The 19,261-nt window shown below is 43.8% G+C and overlaps 1 protein-coding gene across 2 annotated transcripts in view; it reads right to left on the bottom strand.

Annotated features, from left to right (window-relative positions):
• MAN1A2 (mannosidase alpha class 1A member 2) overlaps positions 1-3,981 on the bottom strand; it is a 136,005-nt gene extending 132,024 nt beyond the window's left edge. Inside the window, exon 1 of one of the 2 annotated variants that reach the window (XM_032098687.1) lies at positions 3,535-3,979. In XM_032098687.1, coding sequence (XP_031954578.1) covers positions 3,535-3,842 — 308 coding nt within the window. In that variant the 5' untranslated portion in view covers positions 3,843-3,979. Of the gene's footprint in view, positions 1-3,534 lie in introns of both variants that reach the window. The other variant, XM_032098688.1, reaches the window with a different exon arrangement.
• Between the last annotated feature and the right edge of the window lie 15,280 nt (positions 3,982-19,261).

Below are 19,261 nucleotides of genomic sequence, written 5' to 3' on the forward strand. Positions count from 1 at the left end.
AATGTTTTGGTTTACTTCCAAAGATATCTTTTAGATCTGGTACTGAAGAATGAAATACCATACACTTGAAAAGTAACTGGTTAGTAAGAAACACCTTAAGTATCTTTGTGTGGCAAGAGATGCAGAAGTTTGGGAAAAATTACAGTTATCTAAAATCATGTAACAAATTTTGGATGCTACACAAGTTCGTTTGGCAAGATGTGTCTTCAAAACCATGCAGCTCTCATTCCAGAATCTCTGCAATATCCTATTTGAAATGGAAAGAAATTCATCTTCAGGAAATTAAATTGATTTTTTAAAAGTGTGTGTATGCACATATCTTCCTAAGTCCTGGACTAATCTTTTCCACTCTCCCTCCTCTCAAAGGCAAAAATTTGTGGTACACCTTCCCAACATTATTCACTCATTCCTCACGGACTACCCTGCAGGAAGAGCTTACAGATCAAATGAACAGCTGGAAGGAGTATTACCTTGTAATACAGCCCGTCCATTTCCCAAACATAAACTGCAGTTTTACCCCAGATTTTAACCATCTTCTTAGAAAAAATGTGTTTTTCTCTAGAGATAGGCAAGAACACTGTAACTCTTGAATATTTAAGAACATCAAGAAGGGAGTAGGGCTTCCCCCCCATCCTTTTTTTCTGCTTGGAAGGGGAAAACAAAAGAGGGACAGGAGCAGTAAAGACAACAATTTAATGGAAGATGTAAAGTTAATGTCAGCAAGGGGTAACCACTGTAACAATAAAAATAAAAGCACTCAAGAATGTCAAGGGTGCCCAGGGGAAGAGGTGGGAAAGCAATGCAAGGAATACAGAGAAGTCCAGTGGGAACCATTGTTTGCACACCCAACACTAAAGCATGATCATGAAATGATTTTCTACCTACATCACTGCTGCATTTTTCTAGAAGACAGAAATACAAATATTTTCCAGCAGCCTACAAAACTAAAAATTTGAGCGGGGCAAAATGAGCATTAAAATATTATATACTAAGGGAGCAGTATAATGTGATGTGTGTTTTATCATTTGATAGGCATCAATACCACCATCCACAGAAGAAACGCTTTCTTTTTTTAGTGACTAAATCAAAACACCCATCATTTCATAATCAAGTGTATACTTCATATGAATGACCTTTGAGCCAATTAATTCTGAAGCCCCTCAGTTTCTCGAAATACAGTTTGCCAATCCATCCTCACACTTCACATTTTAGACTGCATCCTCCTTCATATTAGGATTACGTTAATTTCTCTTGACCTTTGGTACCATAACTCCTCTGCCTCGCCCAAAAACCAACACTTATAAAGTAGCTGATGCTTGACTTTACCCCTTGATAGTAAGCAGAACAAATTTTTCCATCCCAAAGTGAGACAACAAGTAATCTAGAGCTCACCACTGAAGGTCCTACACTTACTCAAAATATCATCTGTCAACGTCCCTGCAATCCAGGAGCAAGAACTTGGCAACAAAAATGGCAGTTTTCCATTATGGTAAACAACCACATCAGCTCCAAGCTGATGGCAAATAGCCCGTTGATAAAACTATGTGGTAACCAGCCAAAGCAGTTGCTTCAAAATTAAAGCACAAAAGCACATAACCTTGCTTCACAATGCATATTCTGACATTCACACAAGGGTCTTACAAGCAGGTTAAGCAGACAGGCTTTTTAAGTAGTTAAGATACGCCTGGTTTGCAAAGCTAAAACAACAGGAATAATAACTATTCTTGCTCAAATAACAACTGAAAAAATGAACGTGACAGGGAAATTTTGGATGGAGGGGAGGTGAGAGGAACACACGTTCATAGCAGTACAGGAACCATAGGACAGTTAACTGACGTCAGGATAACCACTTTTTTTAAGAACAGATCCCAAACAACCAAAATGCATTTAGCTCTGACAGTTGTAAGCTACTGCTTATCTACACATGATAGACAAAAAAGTATGTACCTCATTCCTAAAGCTGTGGCCTCAGTAACTAAAAGAGGAAACCTGGAAAGGATTCATATGAACTATCACTATCAACAGACTCCTTTTTTCTACAGCCCATCTACTGGGCAACACAAGGTACAACAGCCACAGCTGGAGTTTTGAACATTTCTGAACTCTCCTTTTTGTTTCATCTGTCCTATATTTTAGAAACTGATTTTGACTGCATGTGCCACAGGGACTGGGGAAGCTAAGAAATAAGATCACACATACAAAAAATTAAACTCACACAGTGAAAGACAAGAACTTCAAAGGCATATTAGAGACTGTCTAAACCTATGTTTACTGCAGCGTTTAACCACACCAGCAATTAACATCATAGACAAAATAAATCCTTGTTAAATATTAAGTACCCGTGCCCTTTCAGATAGGGAGAAAGGGCTCATGTTAAGTGCCCCAAGACATCCAACAGCAAAGATGCCTTAAGGAAAAATACCATAGTATTCACGTATTCTTTATAACTCATAACAGATTAATAAAGAGAAGTAAATTAAACCCTCTCCTTTTAATCTCATACAAATAACCTTTAAATTATTCTTATGCCAGTGAGATATATTTTAAGCTGTTTTTAAAGGAACACTATCAGCATAAGTAACCTTCCTTTAAAATTCCCTGTATTACTAATTTGAGTATGGAAAAGCAGGCATTTTATCACCCATCATCATATTTTAACATATATTTGACAGTGACAAGAGATCTGTCAGCCTCACTAAGATCCAGGCAGCAGGGTAGGATTTAGGCAACTGAAGTATGTTAGAAGCAAATATATTGTATAGTCATCATTTAAGGTTTTTTACCTCCGTTTTGAATGCTTAACTTCACATGATCCAGTCCCGAACATTTAGAGGCTTGCACCACACAAAGCTTTAGGTGGCCCCAAAAAGCTGTTGATACAGCATATCCACCCCTGATACTCTTATTTTATCTGTAATTTCTTTACGCTGGCAAATACAATTAAGGAAACTCAGCCACCGGCACCTTCAATCGTCTGGATTAACACTAGAGCAAGTGATTCTAAGGGCCAGAAAAAGGCAATTGTGCCACCTGCACTAGTTCTGTGTCCTGCACATCACAGGCTGACAGCCTCTGGATCACAGCATTAAGTCTCTTGCAGATCAAAGTTCTTGTGCACTATTCAGCAACAAGCAGCTGTTTTGAGTAAGTACATAATAGCTATGAAAGAGATGCAGCAGTTTTTCAGTCACTTATACTGTCTCCACAAATGCCATAACTTAACCCCCTTCTTTCCATGGCTGATGCATGGAATTGGCCAGGGTGAGAAAATAAATCAGTCACCGGAGGACACCTCATATTTGCCCTCCAAGCTCTCGCTCGCCAGAAGGCTAAATTCGCACTGGGAAAGGACACATGGAGCCACAGCTACATATGGCAGCTGGAGGACGCAAGGCTAGCGCTCAGAAGTTGATACACGTTGGGAAGACACGAGGATGTCGCTGAGAGGAGGGACAGCAGTACGGGAAAGGACCTATTTTAAGGGATCTCCCTGTCACCCAGTCCCGCTCCCTTCCCGGCGAGCGAGGCACCCACCTGTGCCGGTGCTCGTCGTGCCCTTGCCCGTGGATAAGGAAGCCGCCGAGGTTCTTGCCCCCTTTGCTGGTGTCCACGTGGGGAATGAGCACATCCTCCAAGCCCAGGTCAAAGCGCTTGTGCTTCGAGGAGTCGGGGAGAAAGAAGAACGCCCCGAAGCACAGGGTGATGAAGGCACTAAGAATAAGGAGCAGGATAAATTTTTCGGAGAGTCTCAAGGTAGCCCTGTGGTGCGGGAAGGCGGAGGCCCCCAGGTTCAGCGGGGGCAGCCTCCGCCCGGAGAGCGGCAGCAGGGCGGGAGTGGTCATCCTTCCGCTAGCGACCCCCCGGCGGGGCACGGCTCATCCCCTCAGCCCCAGCGGAGGGCGGCCCCGGCCCGGCTCGGGGGCTGCGGGCGGCTGCACCATCACCATCCTACCCGCGGGCGCCGGGGGAAGGGAGGGCGGGGGGGGGAGGCCGGGCCGCCCCGACGGCCCCCGCCCCCACGGGGGCTGGGGCTGGGGCCGGGTCGCGGTCGCCCCGCTACCTGCGCGCCCCCTCCCTCCCTCCCTCCCTCGCCGCGGGGCCAGCCGGGCCCGAGCGGGCGACTCCGGTCAGCGGCGCTCCCCGAGCTCCGCGGCCGCGGGGCTGCGGGACGAGCGGCGGCGAGCAGCCCGGAGCCCGGCCTGGCGCGCGGCGTCGCTCCGCCCGCGTCCCTTGTCCGGGCCGGGCGGAGGCGCATCCCCCTGGCCGCGCCGGGGCCCCGCTGCGAACGACGCCGGGAGCGGCCGCCGCGCCGGTCCCGCTCCGGACCCTCTGCCCGCCCCCACGGCGCCTGCGCGGCGGCGGCGGGCGGCGCACGCGCGCGGGGCGCGGCCGGGGCCCGGGGGGCGGGGCGGGGGCGGGGCCGGCGCGGCCCCCGCGGGGAGCGGGACCGGGAGCGGCGGCGGCGGGAGCGCGAGGGCGGCCGGGCTGCGGACCCCGCGCGAGTGAGTGGGGAAGCACTGCTGGGACAAGCAGCTGCTGGAGGGGGCCCAGCGGAGGCCACAGAGATGCTGAGGGGTTGGAGCATCTCTCGTACGAGGAGAGACTGCGGGAGCTGGGCCTGTTTAGTCTAGAGAAGAGAAGACTGAGGCGGGATCTCATTAACGCTCATAAATATCTCAAGAGTGGGCGCCAAGAGGACGGTGCCAGACTCCTTCCTGTGGTGCCCGGCGATAGGGCGAGGAGCAGTGGCCATAAACTAAAACACACGAAGTTTCACCGAAACGGGAGGAAGAACTATTCACTGAGGGTGGCAGAGCATTGGAACAGGCTGTCCATGGAGATCCATAGACTCTCCCTATCTGGAGACATAGAAAACCCACCTGGACACATTCCTGCCCTATTATTTGCACCTAGTAACCTGCTCCAGGTGACTGTGCCTCGGCAGGGGGCTTGGACTAGAGATCTCCATGAAATCATCCTGGGCACCCCATAAGATAGGGTCCCATGTACATGAGCTTAACGTAAAAGCAAAAAGAATGGTAAAGGAAAGGCCTGGTCGAGGAAGCTGCAGGAACCAGTTTCAGTGGAGGTCACAGAACAAAAGCAGGTCCATAAGTTTGGGACACAAATTGCACCTACAGCTTTTTTCAAAGTGAAGTGTTTTCCACGTTTTAAAGGTTTAACAACACTGGAGGCTGAGGTACTCCCAGATGGCAGAAAGCAGAGTCTACTTAGTGACCCTGGCAGCCAAATCTGAATTGCAGACAAGGAAGCATAAAGGCAAGGGAGAGAACAGGTCAGCTCAGCCTGCTGAAGTAAGGCTGACTGGGCTGGAGAGGACTTCCCAGGTGCAAGGCAGCATCCCTAGGTTGGGGTAGGAGTGGTAGGATGAGAACTGAACTGAAGCACAGGCAGCGCCTCCCCGCAGAAAACCTTCCTGCTGAGACAAGCTCCAGAAGGATGATGAATCCTATCTAGAGGTGAAAATACACAAAAAAGTGAGGGAGAAAGCATCAAGGCACATGTCCTGCAGGTAGAGCAGACACACAGCTAAGAGCAGCTTCCACTACCACAAATGCTGCCAATGGCCCTGCGTGGGGTGCCCTTGATCCCTGTCACAGCAGCTGGAATCTGAGTAATGCAGGATTGATAACAGCAATACCAGGCATTTAGGTTTGTTCTCAGGCTTATACTTTGCTTTACATGTTTTGAATTTGTGGCCTGTGGAAAAAGAAGTCCAAGTCCAACTGGACATGTTGAATTAATAAAGGTTATTCCTCAGCTTCTGGTCTGAGTGTGGTTTACTATGAAAATTAACCCCTCAAGAAAGGTTACTTTGGGAGGTTTCCAGGGAAGGAAAGCAGCTGAGCTAACAAAAAATACTCTGACAGTCAACAGAGTGGTACAGGTGTGGGTGTGTTAAAAAAAAATCCAGATTAATGAACACTTAAGGCCAATCAAGTTAGTTGAAGTTAACTGCTCATGGTAAAGGAGACCTTGGCAAGATTAACTTTTCTGCTTTGATCACTCCTTATGTCCTCACAACCAAGCTATGAATCCCACCTTGCTAGATCTTATTGCATAACATATCAGAGATGTTGGCCTTTCCCAACTCTCCACCCAGCTAAACTCTTCCATCAACTTATTTTGCTTCCTCCTCTCGGTTTTCTACAAAGAGGACCCATGACAATGCTGTGCAGCAGACAGCTGGGCCCTGCTCAGTAATCTTGCACTAGTGAAAAGCAGAATAAAGTGAGAAACTGCCGTGAGGTGATAAAACCCAAAAAGCCAGTGTGGGACAGAAATACCAAAGAGAGGACATGTACAAAAAGAGCTGTATTATCAATGACACTACAATGCATTCCAATCAGTGCAGCAACTAAACCCAACATTTAATGTTAGAACAAGATCAACATGCTTCAACTGGTCTGCTGGCCATTCCAACTGTCTTCTGGTTTTGGTCTGGTAAAGCAAACTGTCTTCAAATCTGTTCATGTCTTCACTTGTTAAATTGCTTTTACACACAGTCTGGAAAACAAAGATCAGTCCATGAAGGCTTTTGTTCTTCAGTCTTTTTGTCCTTTGCTTCACTCTTCTCTGCCAACTGCTGTTTTTTTCCTTTCCTTTAAAAGACTGAGTAGAAGCTTCCAATTTCTTTATAAAATGTTTCTTTGTGTTTAGCTTATTGGAAGAAAGTGACATTTCTGTAGGTTTTTTAGTTTACGATGACCTTTCCAAATTCTAAAGCATCTGTGTCTAAACCATGATGAAGTTTTGTATTTCTACAATTTTGCACTTGTTTCAACTTCCTTACTTTTTACCAAAGTCTAATAGTAATTTTTCAATCTTTGGTTCTGTCATACTGGGTAATATGCATATCCCTGTAAGTTTGCCAGTGATTTTCCATGCTGCAGTGTTGTTACCCTGTAGATGAACAACATTAAATATAGAACTGTATTGAATTAGTTGGGGTTTATGAACCTGTGCTACACTATATAGATTTTGCATCTATTAGTGTTTTATCACAGATGCCCAGAACCTTCTCTGAAGTGTCCCAAGCTGAAACCTAAAAGTTTTCACAAGAGCCAGGAATTTCCTGTACTCACTGCCTTGACTTTGATCAATTGCTAATGTAACTGGGAACTTGAGGTCCAAAAGTGCTTGATCATCAGTACTAAAGTCACTGCATTTCCACAAGCCAACATTTCTGGAAAGCTATTAGGGCAGTTCACATTTTTCAAAGGTACACAAAGTAAGTCTTATAGAAGTACAGATCCACATCAATGTACTATTTCTTTCTTCTTGAAACTGCAGTGATCCTTTCTAGCATCACAATTTGAGCATACAGTCTGGATTCATTATTTGCAAAGCTTCTTCTTCAGTTTTCTCCCCAAAACTGTCCAGTCTTTCCAGGTTCCATGGAAAGTCCGATGTAGTTTGAAATAACATTCATATTCTCTTGGACTCAATGGTGACTGGGGTCCCAAGAGCACATTCTTTATGAAATCTAGTCTCTGCTGTGACTAGACTCACTAGTGCCTCCTGTGACTGTCTTTATGTGTCTCCCCCTATCCCTCCAATCATAGCTTCTCTAGAAAAGACTTTACTCTCAGCCAAGCTTTGCTACAAACTTTTGGTCTTTGCCCCATTGCCCTGCTCTCTATATTCTCCTCCCTGCGTTGCTGGATGTATGTAAACATACATTTTACTATTATTTCTATCAAAATAATAATCACAATTATTTGCAATTCAGATCCCATTTTGTTCCAAGCAACCCTGACCCTATAACTTTATGAGGAAGACTAGCCTTGTTCATCCTTGATGTCACTATAGCAGGATGATTAATACTGTCCTAATCTCATTCTCCTCCTTCCATTTTCAATCAAGGTGAGAACACAATCTTCTCTTAATTCAGGCCTATATCCCACGCAAGGTCTTCTGCTCTGAATTCTCCTTACGTCCTCACATCCAAGTTCTGAGTCACTCCTTGCCGAGTTTTTTCTGTGTAACATATCAAAGATATGAACTTTCTGATCCATCATCTCAGTCAAACTATTCCACCTAGCCATTGTCATGCTTCCTTGTCTCTGGTTCTCAAAAAGGCAGTATTGCACTTTTCATGGCTGTTCAGAGTGCTTCTGGAAAGACATTTTCTTTGTGAGTGATTGCCTTTGCTGTGTCACTTCAAGCTTTGCATCTTCCCAATCTTTCCTGACATGCCTTCCCCCTCTCCTAGCATTTCTGATTCACTAAGACACCAGCTCCTCCTACACCCAGTTGGCCCATAATATCAGCCTCCAGCACCTATTTATTAATGTTTCAAGTACTTCCATGCTTTCTTCTGTGCTTCCCTAAGGCATGAAAGGACTTGCCCATAAAAAAGAAATTTGGGAGCCATGAAAGTGTATTAGACTACACCAGAAAATTTGCAGCTATGAAAACTGAGCTTATTCATGGCAACTTCTCTACAGAGACACAAAATGGGCATAAATATCAGATTGTAAAGGAAAATGTGGTATCTATGAGTGTGTATTGGGATCAGCAGCAGCAAAGCCATTCTTTGTCTTAAAAGTGAAATTAAGTTTTGCAGGGATGGTCAGAAAAAAGAACCAAGAGCTGCACAACTTCAAGACCTTGAAACCAAATAGTTGCCTGTAGTGCGCACTGGGAAGACCATTCCTGAATTATTGCAGCTTGTTAAATGCATGGAAGAGATTGTCTAACAAGTTAAATATATCATCTGCTTAGTGGTCTGAGTTTGATATGGTGGGACTTGATAGCTGAGGTTGTCCCTGGAAATAAAAACCAAGCTGATCATTCAGATGAACACAAATCTCACACATTTGATGTTCAACATCTGTCGCGGGTTCAGTTTGTAACCGGGCAGAAACACCAATTTAGTGTAGTGGTTTGGTCTAAAATACTCCTTACTGTTTATCTTCTGTGAGATAAGAATTAGGAGAAATGCAAAGCAGGCACCAAACTTGAAAGAATATAAAGAAGTTTATTAACAGACCTAAAAGAGGGGAAAAAAAAAATTATACCACCTTCAGAACTCTCCTCCTCCCCCCACCTTCCTCCCTTCTCCCACTGACAATATAAAAAGACAACCCTTAAGATGTTCAGCCTGTTACCACTTCCATAATAACGTTGTTCAGTCCATTTAGAAAGAGAAGTCTCTTCTTGGTCATGCTATGAAAACATTATCACAATGAGACAGCCGCCCGCTTCCAAATATTGTTCAGTCCATTCAGGAAGAGGAGTCTCTCTGCCTGCGTGTGAGTCCTTTCCCCCGACTTGCAGCTTTTCCCGCAACTGCTTTCGAGGGTCCCCTCTTGAAGTTTTTTGGGGTACAATTTTAAGGTTGAGCCGTTCAGGAACAAGAACAGAGGCCCTTCTCCTTCCCTGGGAGCAAAGGGTCTTCCTCATCTTCATCTCTAGGACTATCTCTGGGAGCATCTCTAGGAACTGAGGTTTTCTCCTTTCCCATTTGGAGCAAAAGTCCTCATCTGGTTCATCTCTAGGGACTGAGTTTTTCTCCTTTCCCATTTGGAGCAAAAGTCCTCATCACTTCCATCTCTCCCTGTCCAAACTTCTCATGAAATTACAGCTGCGTCAGCATCTGCCTATCTCAGCGCAGGTGCTTTTGCTTACGAGCTGAACACTCCACCCCCCATATCTTCATGAAATTACAACGGGATACTCTGATATATCATAGCTTTACAACAGAATTTCAGCTTGAAGCATCTCCTCTCTCTCTTCCCTCAGGTTTTCAGCTCTTCACAGCAATAAAAGGGTTAATCTCACCTCGGCCTTGCAGCTGTGTGGCTTATCGCTGTTGGTCACCTGGCCTCTGCCGGACAGCGGTGCCGCTTTGCTGAAATCTTGGCCACAGTGGAGAGGGGGGGGGGTGGTTCCGAGCCGCTCCGGCTGCCCACAGCCCTGCTGGGGGGGTCGTCCTGGAGCCGTGGCCCGGCCCGGCCTGGCCCAAGCAGGGGCCCCGCAGCCACCTGTCCCAGCGCTGGAAACGAGAGAGAGCTTGGGGGGGAGGTTTGTCTATTCTTAAATGTGGATCACAGAGGCGCTCACAACTTTAAGTGGCTTAGAGAATTGTCCATATTCAAACTGGCCGCTGATAGGTTCTATCAGGTCCCAGAGGAAACTGTCAGCCCCCCTTAGCAAGGACGTCCCTTCCGGGACTATGCTTGCTAACCTATGACAACATCCTAGCACAATCTGCTTTAAAAGAAAAATAGGACTTATGCCCCATTTGTGCAATCCTAAAAATAGAATTGCTAAGACATCTTTACAATAATAGAGATGAGAAATTTCTAAGTAAATAAATCATAGCTTCCTGTTGCCAGAAGTTTATTACAGAAATGAGTCAAGATAAACACTTTCAACATTATAAAAAACAAGTGAGAGTCCTCTTTGAAACATAATTAGAAAAACCTGTTGCCCACTGCCACAGGCATACTGAGATGGACAACATTTAACAGTGGCAGATCAATCAATGTTTGAAAGGGTCATGTTTTTCTTAAAATTCCATCCCTAGTCTGGTGAGAACTACAGGGGAGCGTGAAAATCAAGTTCATATTTCATAGTGAAGCTTTCTTCCATTCTGGAGAGGGCAGATTAAAATTTGGCTGGAAAAGAGAGAGATTCACTCCCTTGCAGCTGTGTTTTGGAATATCTGCATGTCCCCTCTTCCTCTCTGCAGATCTTCATGCCTGTCTCAATGAGCCTCCCTGCAGGCATATGGGCCCAACTGCACTGATTACTTTGCAGAACTGGGGGTTAGAAATTACAAAGCCACATGCTTTATAATTGCAAACTCACGAACTTATCCCAGTCTCATTCAACGATCTTCTCCTTCCCAGCAGGGCCCATCTGTCACCATTTCACTAACTCCATGTTTTAATGAGATCCAATTTCTTGCTTTGCTTTCAAGTGTTTTTATTCTATATCTGTACATTGAAAGAAAAAAAAATGTTTTCTATTAAAGGAAAGTCAGTCATAAATATGTAGAAAACTGAAGGGCCCCTGCATATATTGCCATTTAATGTTTTATCATTGTATTATTGATAGCTTTGCATTATCTTCATTCAATGCTAAAAGAGCAATTAAAAGACATTTAGCTTTAGAAAAAGAAAAAGACATAAAGGAAAGATGGACATTCGAGTGTAAACTGCCTTAGACCTACAACAAGTTGATAAGCAAGCCCTTTGGAAGCCTAAACTTTGGGTAAAATGTTCTCATTCAGCTTATGTTACTGTATGAGACTTGGACCATGAACAGCCAGTGAAGAATTCTGCTGCTACAGGAGGATGTACCACTTGCTGTAAAAATAACAGCGTCAGTTCTCACATTGTTACCCCCCTACATTAGCCCAGCCGCAGATCTGGAGGGAAGAAAGGCTCTACACAAATGGCAGCTCTTCCAGGCTTTACCTATATTACCTTTATACCTGGGATCTCCTAGGCTGACTCAAGCCTGAGGGTGGAGCTGAAGGCATCAAGACAAATTGACCAGATGCAGTAGCTGTCAGTTCACAGGATACACCATGAAGTTCATGTACCAATGTTCCTTTATTCCAAATGAATCAAAAAAAGCCATATCAGGAGCACCATCATCAGCTACAGTGGGCAAATGCATGACTTCGTTGCATGGATGCAATGCTCAGCCAACAAATGTCTGTCAGACTGTTGTCTGTCCTGCATTTATCTAGCTGGCTGCGGATCGATGTGCAGCTGGGAAAGATGCAGTGCTGTGTCCCAAGCATTGTGCTCATCCTTGCTACCCTGTGAAGCTATCAGGGTGCCTATCAGGACTGGTAACAGTAAGACAGGGATTTTTCCATCCACCTCTGTGCAGGTTGAAAGTCAAGCCAGTGGAAATGCTTTCCATGGAAGATTTACTCACCCAAGCACAAGGCTTCCTCTTGATTTGTTAGTCTTTGTTAGTCCCATTACACTTTTCAGTAATCCTCCCCCTCATTTACCTAGCATTTTCTCCCTCTCCCCCATCATTCCCTCCAAGTCATCTAAAGCCACCCAGCCCTCAGGTGGCCACTGTTCTTCCTACCCTCCATCTCTGAGCTGAGTTTGTGCTTAGGTCTGTAATTACACATATCCAAACATCAGACTAGCACTTCAGGGCTTCCCTGCAGAAGCTGCAATGGAAATGTATCCAGCAAAGGCCCTACTTTGTGTCTCCAAAGTGCCTCTAGTTAGGATATGCCTTGTGCACCTTCTAATACCCTCCCCGCTTCCACTGCGTGAGGCTTTCTAGCCACAAATCCCACAGGATCTCTGCCTGTATTCCAGCTGTGCCATGTGAGGCTGAGTGGCCTCCCACTGCTGGTCTGGGATTTCCCAGATGTACGTGGGTGTGGGTGAGTAGTAAGCCTCAGCTTTTTGATCATGCTGCATTTATTAAGGTATGAATCAAAGTCATATATACACAATGAACCCAGAATTTGTTTAAAATGCTGTTCAGGCTCCACTGGCTGAGCAGCAGACGGAAAGTAATTGAGTCCAGTGCATTCTCACGGCACGAGCTCTACTTGACAGGCATGCAGCAACTGTATGAGGTGTGTGTTGGAAATCACCCAGACTTCCAGATACACAGCCCCCCCAGCTGGAACAACTATGCAGGAGACTTGCAGCTACTTGGATCTACTAGATACACTTAGAAATCCTCCTGTTCCAGCAAGTTTGAAATTTTGGATACCAAAACTGAGCTTCTCTGGTGAAATCTAGGCATGGGATGTTGATGCAGAAAAAAGATGTTTCTGTTGCTGCTTCTACTCGTTGTGATGACCAGAGTTGCTGCTGTTAATGAGAATGCCCAGAGACAGGAGACTGGGTACTTCTGCTCTACTGCATCTGTGATTATATACCTTCACCATCATTATAGATTCTCTTCCTTTCCCTTCCAGAAACACCCACACGTGAGCACACACTCTGAAAACTAAGAACACAGAGCTGTGTCCCCTCAGGAGGAATGAAGCCAACTTCGTCCCGTCTCTCAAGTATAAATAAAAATCTGCTGATCTTACCTGAATATCTTCAGAGCTTTACATTTAGTCCTTTCATGCCTCGGAGAGCCTATCCAGCCTCCCTATAAATGCAGCGATGGAAGTTTATGTTCCATCCAATAGTTAAATAACTGCTGACAGGTTATTGTGTTGTATCATTGCTAGATTTTCGCATACTCCTTCACGGACAGAGGCTGAGTCAAAAGCCAGAATAAAAGTTAGCAGCATGAATGCTGTGCTTACTGTTTGTGGTTTTGTTGTCTAAAATTTGTATAGAAATATATTTGTATATCTATATATTTGCATATAAAATTTGTATTGGAGTCCTTAGAATGGAAACCACAGCTCCCAGTAAATATAGGAAAAAGATCAAGCCAGTGGAAGATGTTGCCAGGACATGCAATTGAGTCACAGTAACCCCTACAACACTACGGTCTTGGGCAAGAGTGGCTGGAAAGCTGCCTGGCAGAGAAGGATCTGGATGTTCTGGTCGACTGAACATGAGCCAGTGTGTGTGCTCAGATGGCCAAGAAGGCCAATGACACCTGGCCCGTATCAGAGGTAGAGGGGCCAGCAGGACCAGGGCAGGGATTGCCCCTCAGTACTTGGCACTGGTGAGGCCACACCTCGAGTGCTGTGTTCAGTTCTGGGCCCCTCACTGCAAGAAAGGCACCGAGGTGGTGGAGTGGGTCCAGAGAAGGGCAACAAAGCCTGTGAAGGGTCTGGAGCACAGGCCTGATGAGAAATGGTTGAGGGAGCTGGGGGTGTTAAGCCTGGAGAAGAGAAGGGTCAGGGGCGACCTTATCACTCTCAACAACTCCCTGAGAGGAGACTGTAGCCAGCTGGAAGTCAGTCTCATCTCCCAGGTAGCAAGCAACAGGACAAGAGAAAATAGCCTCAAGTTGTCAGGGAGGTTTAGATTGGGTATTGGGAAAGATTTCTTCATGGAAAAGGTGATCAGGCATTGGAAGAGACTGCCCAGGAAAGGGGCTGAGTCACTATCCCTGGAAATATTTAAAACACATGTAGACATGGCACTTGGGGACATGGTTTAATGCTGGATTTGACGGTGTCAGGTTTACAGTTGGACTTAATGATCTCAAGGGTCTTTCCCAACCTAAATGATCCTATAACTCTAAGATGTTAGATGAAAATCACTAACCTTGGTACAGAAAATCACAATAAAAGCAGAGTTTTCAACGTCTCTGGGTGGCACTGTGTAAATAACATGGCAACTTTAAAATTATGAGGCGCTGATGAAATCTTGAAAAAGATCAGATTCAACCAACACTTTCTGTTGTACATGAAAATTATTTAGACTAGTAAAGAGATGACCATTAAAGGAATGGTGCTGGTATGGGGAATATTGGTAGCCTTTTGTGTAGGGAGCTAAAGGAGAGCATTGTTTGGAAATCCCAATGCAAAGGTAGGAAGAACATTCTTCCATAGGAAGAAATGTCCATTTTCTCAGAGACAGTTCTGAATAAAAAGAGGAAGTAGGATTTTCTCCCCACCCTGAAGAATTTTGTATGGGTTTTTTGTTTTTTTGGGTTGGTGTTTTTGTTTTGGTTTGTGTTGGGTTTGGGGGGTTTTTTGTTTGGGGTTTTTTTTGGTTTGGTTGGTTTGGGTTTTTTGGTTTTTTTGGGTTTTTTTGTTTGGTTTAATCCGAACTATTCATTAATGACAAGAAACTTGTGATTCATTAAAAAAAGGAATATCTGAATGACAACTGAATCAAAGTCCCAAAGGTCTCTTTAAAAGGCACAATTACATGATACTAAACAACTCATTTTAAACTATTTCAGTAAAGACTAGAAAAACAAAAAAGCAAAATAAATAAACATGCCAGATAATGTCAGCAAAACAGCAGCTGGCAGATATAATAGAAAATGTTAAAATAGCAGTGGTTGTAGTAATAAGCCCAACTAGTTCACAAAGATGTACATACAAGGCAGGAAAATATTTGGGTTAAAGACGGAATGACTGGGAATAAGGCCCTTGTAGGCAGGATCAAGGGGAAATGTACAATTTCTGAGAATACCTGATGAAACCAGGCACGGAAGTTTTATATTCTAGCATATAGAACAGACAGAACTCCATCAAGGAAAGTGAAAGCAGAAATAGAAATAACTGAAACAAAATTATTATATACATGGAACAAGCTTGAAATGTCATAGAGTAAAATGCCACACTGGTGGAGAAATTCCGGAACCGAGGATCTGGGCAGCATCGATTCAGAGAAAAGGCAGACCACCGAGATAAGGGCACAGGGGTATACCCAGGCAACCAGAGAGTTTCCATCAGTCTCAGGGGGAGCACATGTGTTTGGCCTTAACAAGGTGTATGCAACTACAGAAAATCAGCTTCCTTAACAAACCTGACCCAGATCTGAGTGAGCCGGTTGCATCACACCGAGCTGTATTAGCAGGAAAGAGATGTCTCCCAGAGACAAAAGAATATTTATAGAAGGCCTTGGAGATCACTGTAATTTGCAGATTTTTTACAAAACTAAAAACTTGTTCTTCTCATGTGTTTGGTAGACATTGTCTCACAAAACTCTTTCGTAGCATGCTCTGCAGCTGTGACGTTTCTGTGCAGACACAAGGACCTGACTGGATATTGCCAGGCCTGGTTTCTACATCCTGCTTGCTCCTGCTCTGCCTGCTTTTGCATAGAGGAGCAATTCTGGCAGAAATCCTGTGGCTAAACTGACACACTTCCCAGCCCATCGTTCTCCCATCATCAGGTCTATCAGCTTCTCAATTTATCAGCTACATTTTTATGAGTTTATGACATACCATACCCACATTTTCTGCCTCCTTTGTGCTGTATTTGACTCAGCCTGGGTTGCAACTACATCTCAGTGTGCAAAGATGTTCCAGAAATTCATTCTTCAGTGATTAAAATCTTCTAGCATCTGTTTTAAATTTGCTTGGGCTAATTTATAGCCATTCATTTTTTCTCAAATGCTACTGTTAAAGTACCAACATTCAGGTTTTATGATTTCTTTATATGAAGAGCTTGAAATTTAGTTTTGGCTGAATTTTCCTCATGGCAGAGATTCAGAGATTGTTCATGGATATCCCATAATAAATAATGCAAATGTCTGTAACACTTAGTGTAGATCTGTGCCTGGAATGTTTCTGTTTATGATATTTCACTTTTTTTTCATGTCTATTTACCTGATTACCAACAGGTAAAAGAAATGTACTGTTTGCATTAGACAGAAGGCTTTTCAAGTATGGCTTGTAGCACTAAACTTCGTGTACAGCTAATGACAGCACATAAATCTTGGATGTTCTCTGTCATCAGCTACACTTCATATCCCTCACAGACATTATTTAACAATTGAAATGTATTAGGAAACTAATTTGATGCACTTTAAAAATAATTTTAAGGTACACAAGTACAAAATAATCTTGGCACGGACTCTGGGAAGAAAAGGAGTGAAAAGTTTGGGCAAAAAAACCTGCTTCCACCTTCCACACCTCTCCCAAAGGCATATGCATTGTGAAAGTTACCTTCTGAATCAGCAGCTCAGCTTCCCATCTGCATTTGCCTGGGGAACCCCGCTACCTGTGACACCAGCCCACCCCATCTGCATGACACAGCACCAGACAGCCACACAGGCAGGCACAGACAATTCTTTAGTCCCACTCCCCTTTTTGTCAGCTCTCCTTAGAAGTGTGCTGGCACTGCTGCACTCTTCCCTCCCTGACATGAGGTATGATTAATGTCAGTTCTTAAAAACTACAAATTCCTTTTTTGTCAGCATGGCCAACAACTGGAGTTCCACGTGCTAGCAGCTTCATCAGTCTTCAAGCAGAAAACAAATCATGACACATTCCCCACAGGTCAGAATAAATGTTCCACTGTGGTACTTCTTTATCATTACTGAAGAGAAATGCACCTAAGAAGAAAGCACCCAAGATTCATTCTGAAAAATCTTTCAAAAACTCCCTTTAGTCTGCCTCTGCTCAGTGCTCATGGACACACATTGTGGGAAGCAGAGAAATATGTACCTACACTGAGCCCCTTTTTTGGAAAAAAAATAGAAACTAGTTGAAAAATTGAGGCTAAACAGAAGATACATCATCTAAACTGTAGTTTTATTGAATCAGTAATGCTCATTTTGGTTAGGATGCATAAGGGTTTAAATTCAAATCTCTTGTTTACAATTGCCCATAATTACCTTCTGACAAAAATTTCCCATGCTTGGTTTATCCAGTTGCTGAATTTTCTTGTTAAATTTAGGCAAAACAAATTTCAGCCATTCTCATTAGGAAAGCAGGGGGAACTCCTGTTGTGTTACAATCTTATCTTCAAAGTGTTTCCAGCTTGAACGATGAATTGAAAAAGAAAAGTTCTGACTAAATTAGGTAAGGAGACTTTGAAAATATCTTTCTGGGGCATTCCTGCCACAGTCAGGGAAAAATCAAGCTGGCTTTCCTGCCCAAGAAGAGCCAGTCCATGGCTATCAGACCCTCTGACCTGATTTGCACCAAGTTCCTCTGAGCTATTTGTCCACATGCATGGACTATCAACCAGAGTCCTCCACTCATTCGCTGAGAAAGTGGACATTTTCTTTCAAAACCATCTGGAGAAGAAGCTGTGGTCCATTTACCTATGGTTTTGTGCTGGAGTTATCCCAGTGAGAGTCCTCAGGCTCCTCACAGTTGCATCTGCCCCCCAACACGACCCTGTAGAGCACAGACCCAGCCACCAGCCTGTGCCCAGCCACAGCGTGGCTGCCCAGAAGCAGTTTCAAAGGAACCCACAGCACACAGCACTGACGAGCCCACTGCCAGCTGATGCTCACCTCCACAGCTTCTGCTTTGCAGACGGCTACTGGGACCCTCGTTTAGCCAGTTATTAACCCTGTTTATGTGGGCTCCCTCCTCACTGCACTGTGCAAAGTTTTGATCAGCAGAATGAGGTACTAAATCCACTGCCTTACAAATATCTGTATATTGTGTATCAACAGGGTTGCCTTCATTGGTGTGTTTTGCCCTCTTCCCAGCGCAAGTGTTTGATCTGACTCATTTCCCTGAAAATGTGCTAACTGGCATTAATTATAATCTTGCCCCTCAGGTCTTTCTCAGCTAATCCCTTAACTGCTTTTCCCTTATTTTACCATGACTGAATCAGGCAAGCTAAGTTATAATTAGCAGTATCATCCTCATTTTCTGAATATTGACACAATATTATCAGTAAGACATGATTTTCTGGGTTTTTTCCATCATTCCCATATTTGTTAAAATTATCAAAGGTGCAGAAGTCAAGTTGGCCAATACTTTTATAACTCATAGGAGCAAATAATCTGGGCCTGCAGATTTATCAATCTTAGCATCCATTACTTAACATGCCAATAGTTAGTGAGTCAGAAAGCAGTTTATTTTATGTATGTGTATCACACTGCTTTCTTCCAAATATAGTAAGGAAATTATTATTTTGTCTATTCTGCACCATTAGAAGCAGTTTTACCAGATTCATCTAGCTACGGCCAAACATTTCTGGGGCTTGAGAGGGGGGTTTGTTGGGGTTTTTTTAATATTTATGCTCTTAACTTTATATTGCCTTTTGACCTTCCAGTCAGAGACCTTCTTCTTTGGCAGCTATATCTTCCTGTATCAATTTCCCAAGGTTTGTGGCTCCTCATTCAACATTCTTCCAGTCTGTATCCAATGTTTTCATTTGTTATAAATTGCTTCTTTATTTCTAATCATGGCTTTCCCTTAACAAATGAAAACTGTACCAATGTTCTTTTCTTTGATGGTGACTTTTGGACAGCTAATAAATGCTCCTCAAGAGCCAAAATCTTCCATATACATTGTTCTGCCCACATATATTACCCAAACAGATTCTCCTTATAACTTTCCGGAGATTTCATAAATTAAAGCTTTTGAAGCTGTCTGTTTGAGACTCTCATGTGATTGGCCACACTAAATATAATCAGGCCTTGAGCACTGGTCTCTTGGTAACCACCAGCTTCCAATTCATCAACTTTCATCTTTATTCCTTGTAGTGAAGTCCAAAATATTTATCTTATGATGGTAAGGCTTTTAAGTTATATAAGTGACATTTTACCAACTTTTTGGAAAAAGTGGTTAGGTCACCATCCCTTTGAATGCAGAAGACAAGATCAGATCTCTTTTTAAAAGACATTCTTTGATCTAGTGCTGAAAAAACATTATCTAGCCTCTGCATGTGGAGAGTCAGCCT

The sequence above is a fragment of the Corvus moneduloides genome, chromosome 2, assembly GCF_009650955.1.
Source record: "Corvus moneduloides isolate bCorMon1 chromosome 2, bCorMon1.pri, whole genome shotgun sequence".
NCBI lineage: Eukaryota > Metazoa > Chordata > Aves > Passeriformes > Corvidae > Corvus > Corvus moneduloides.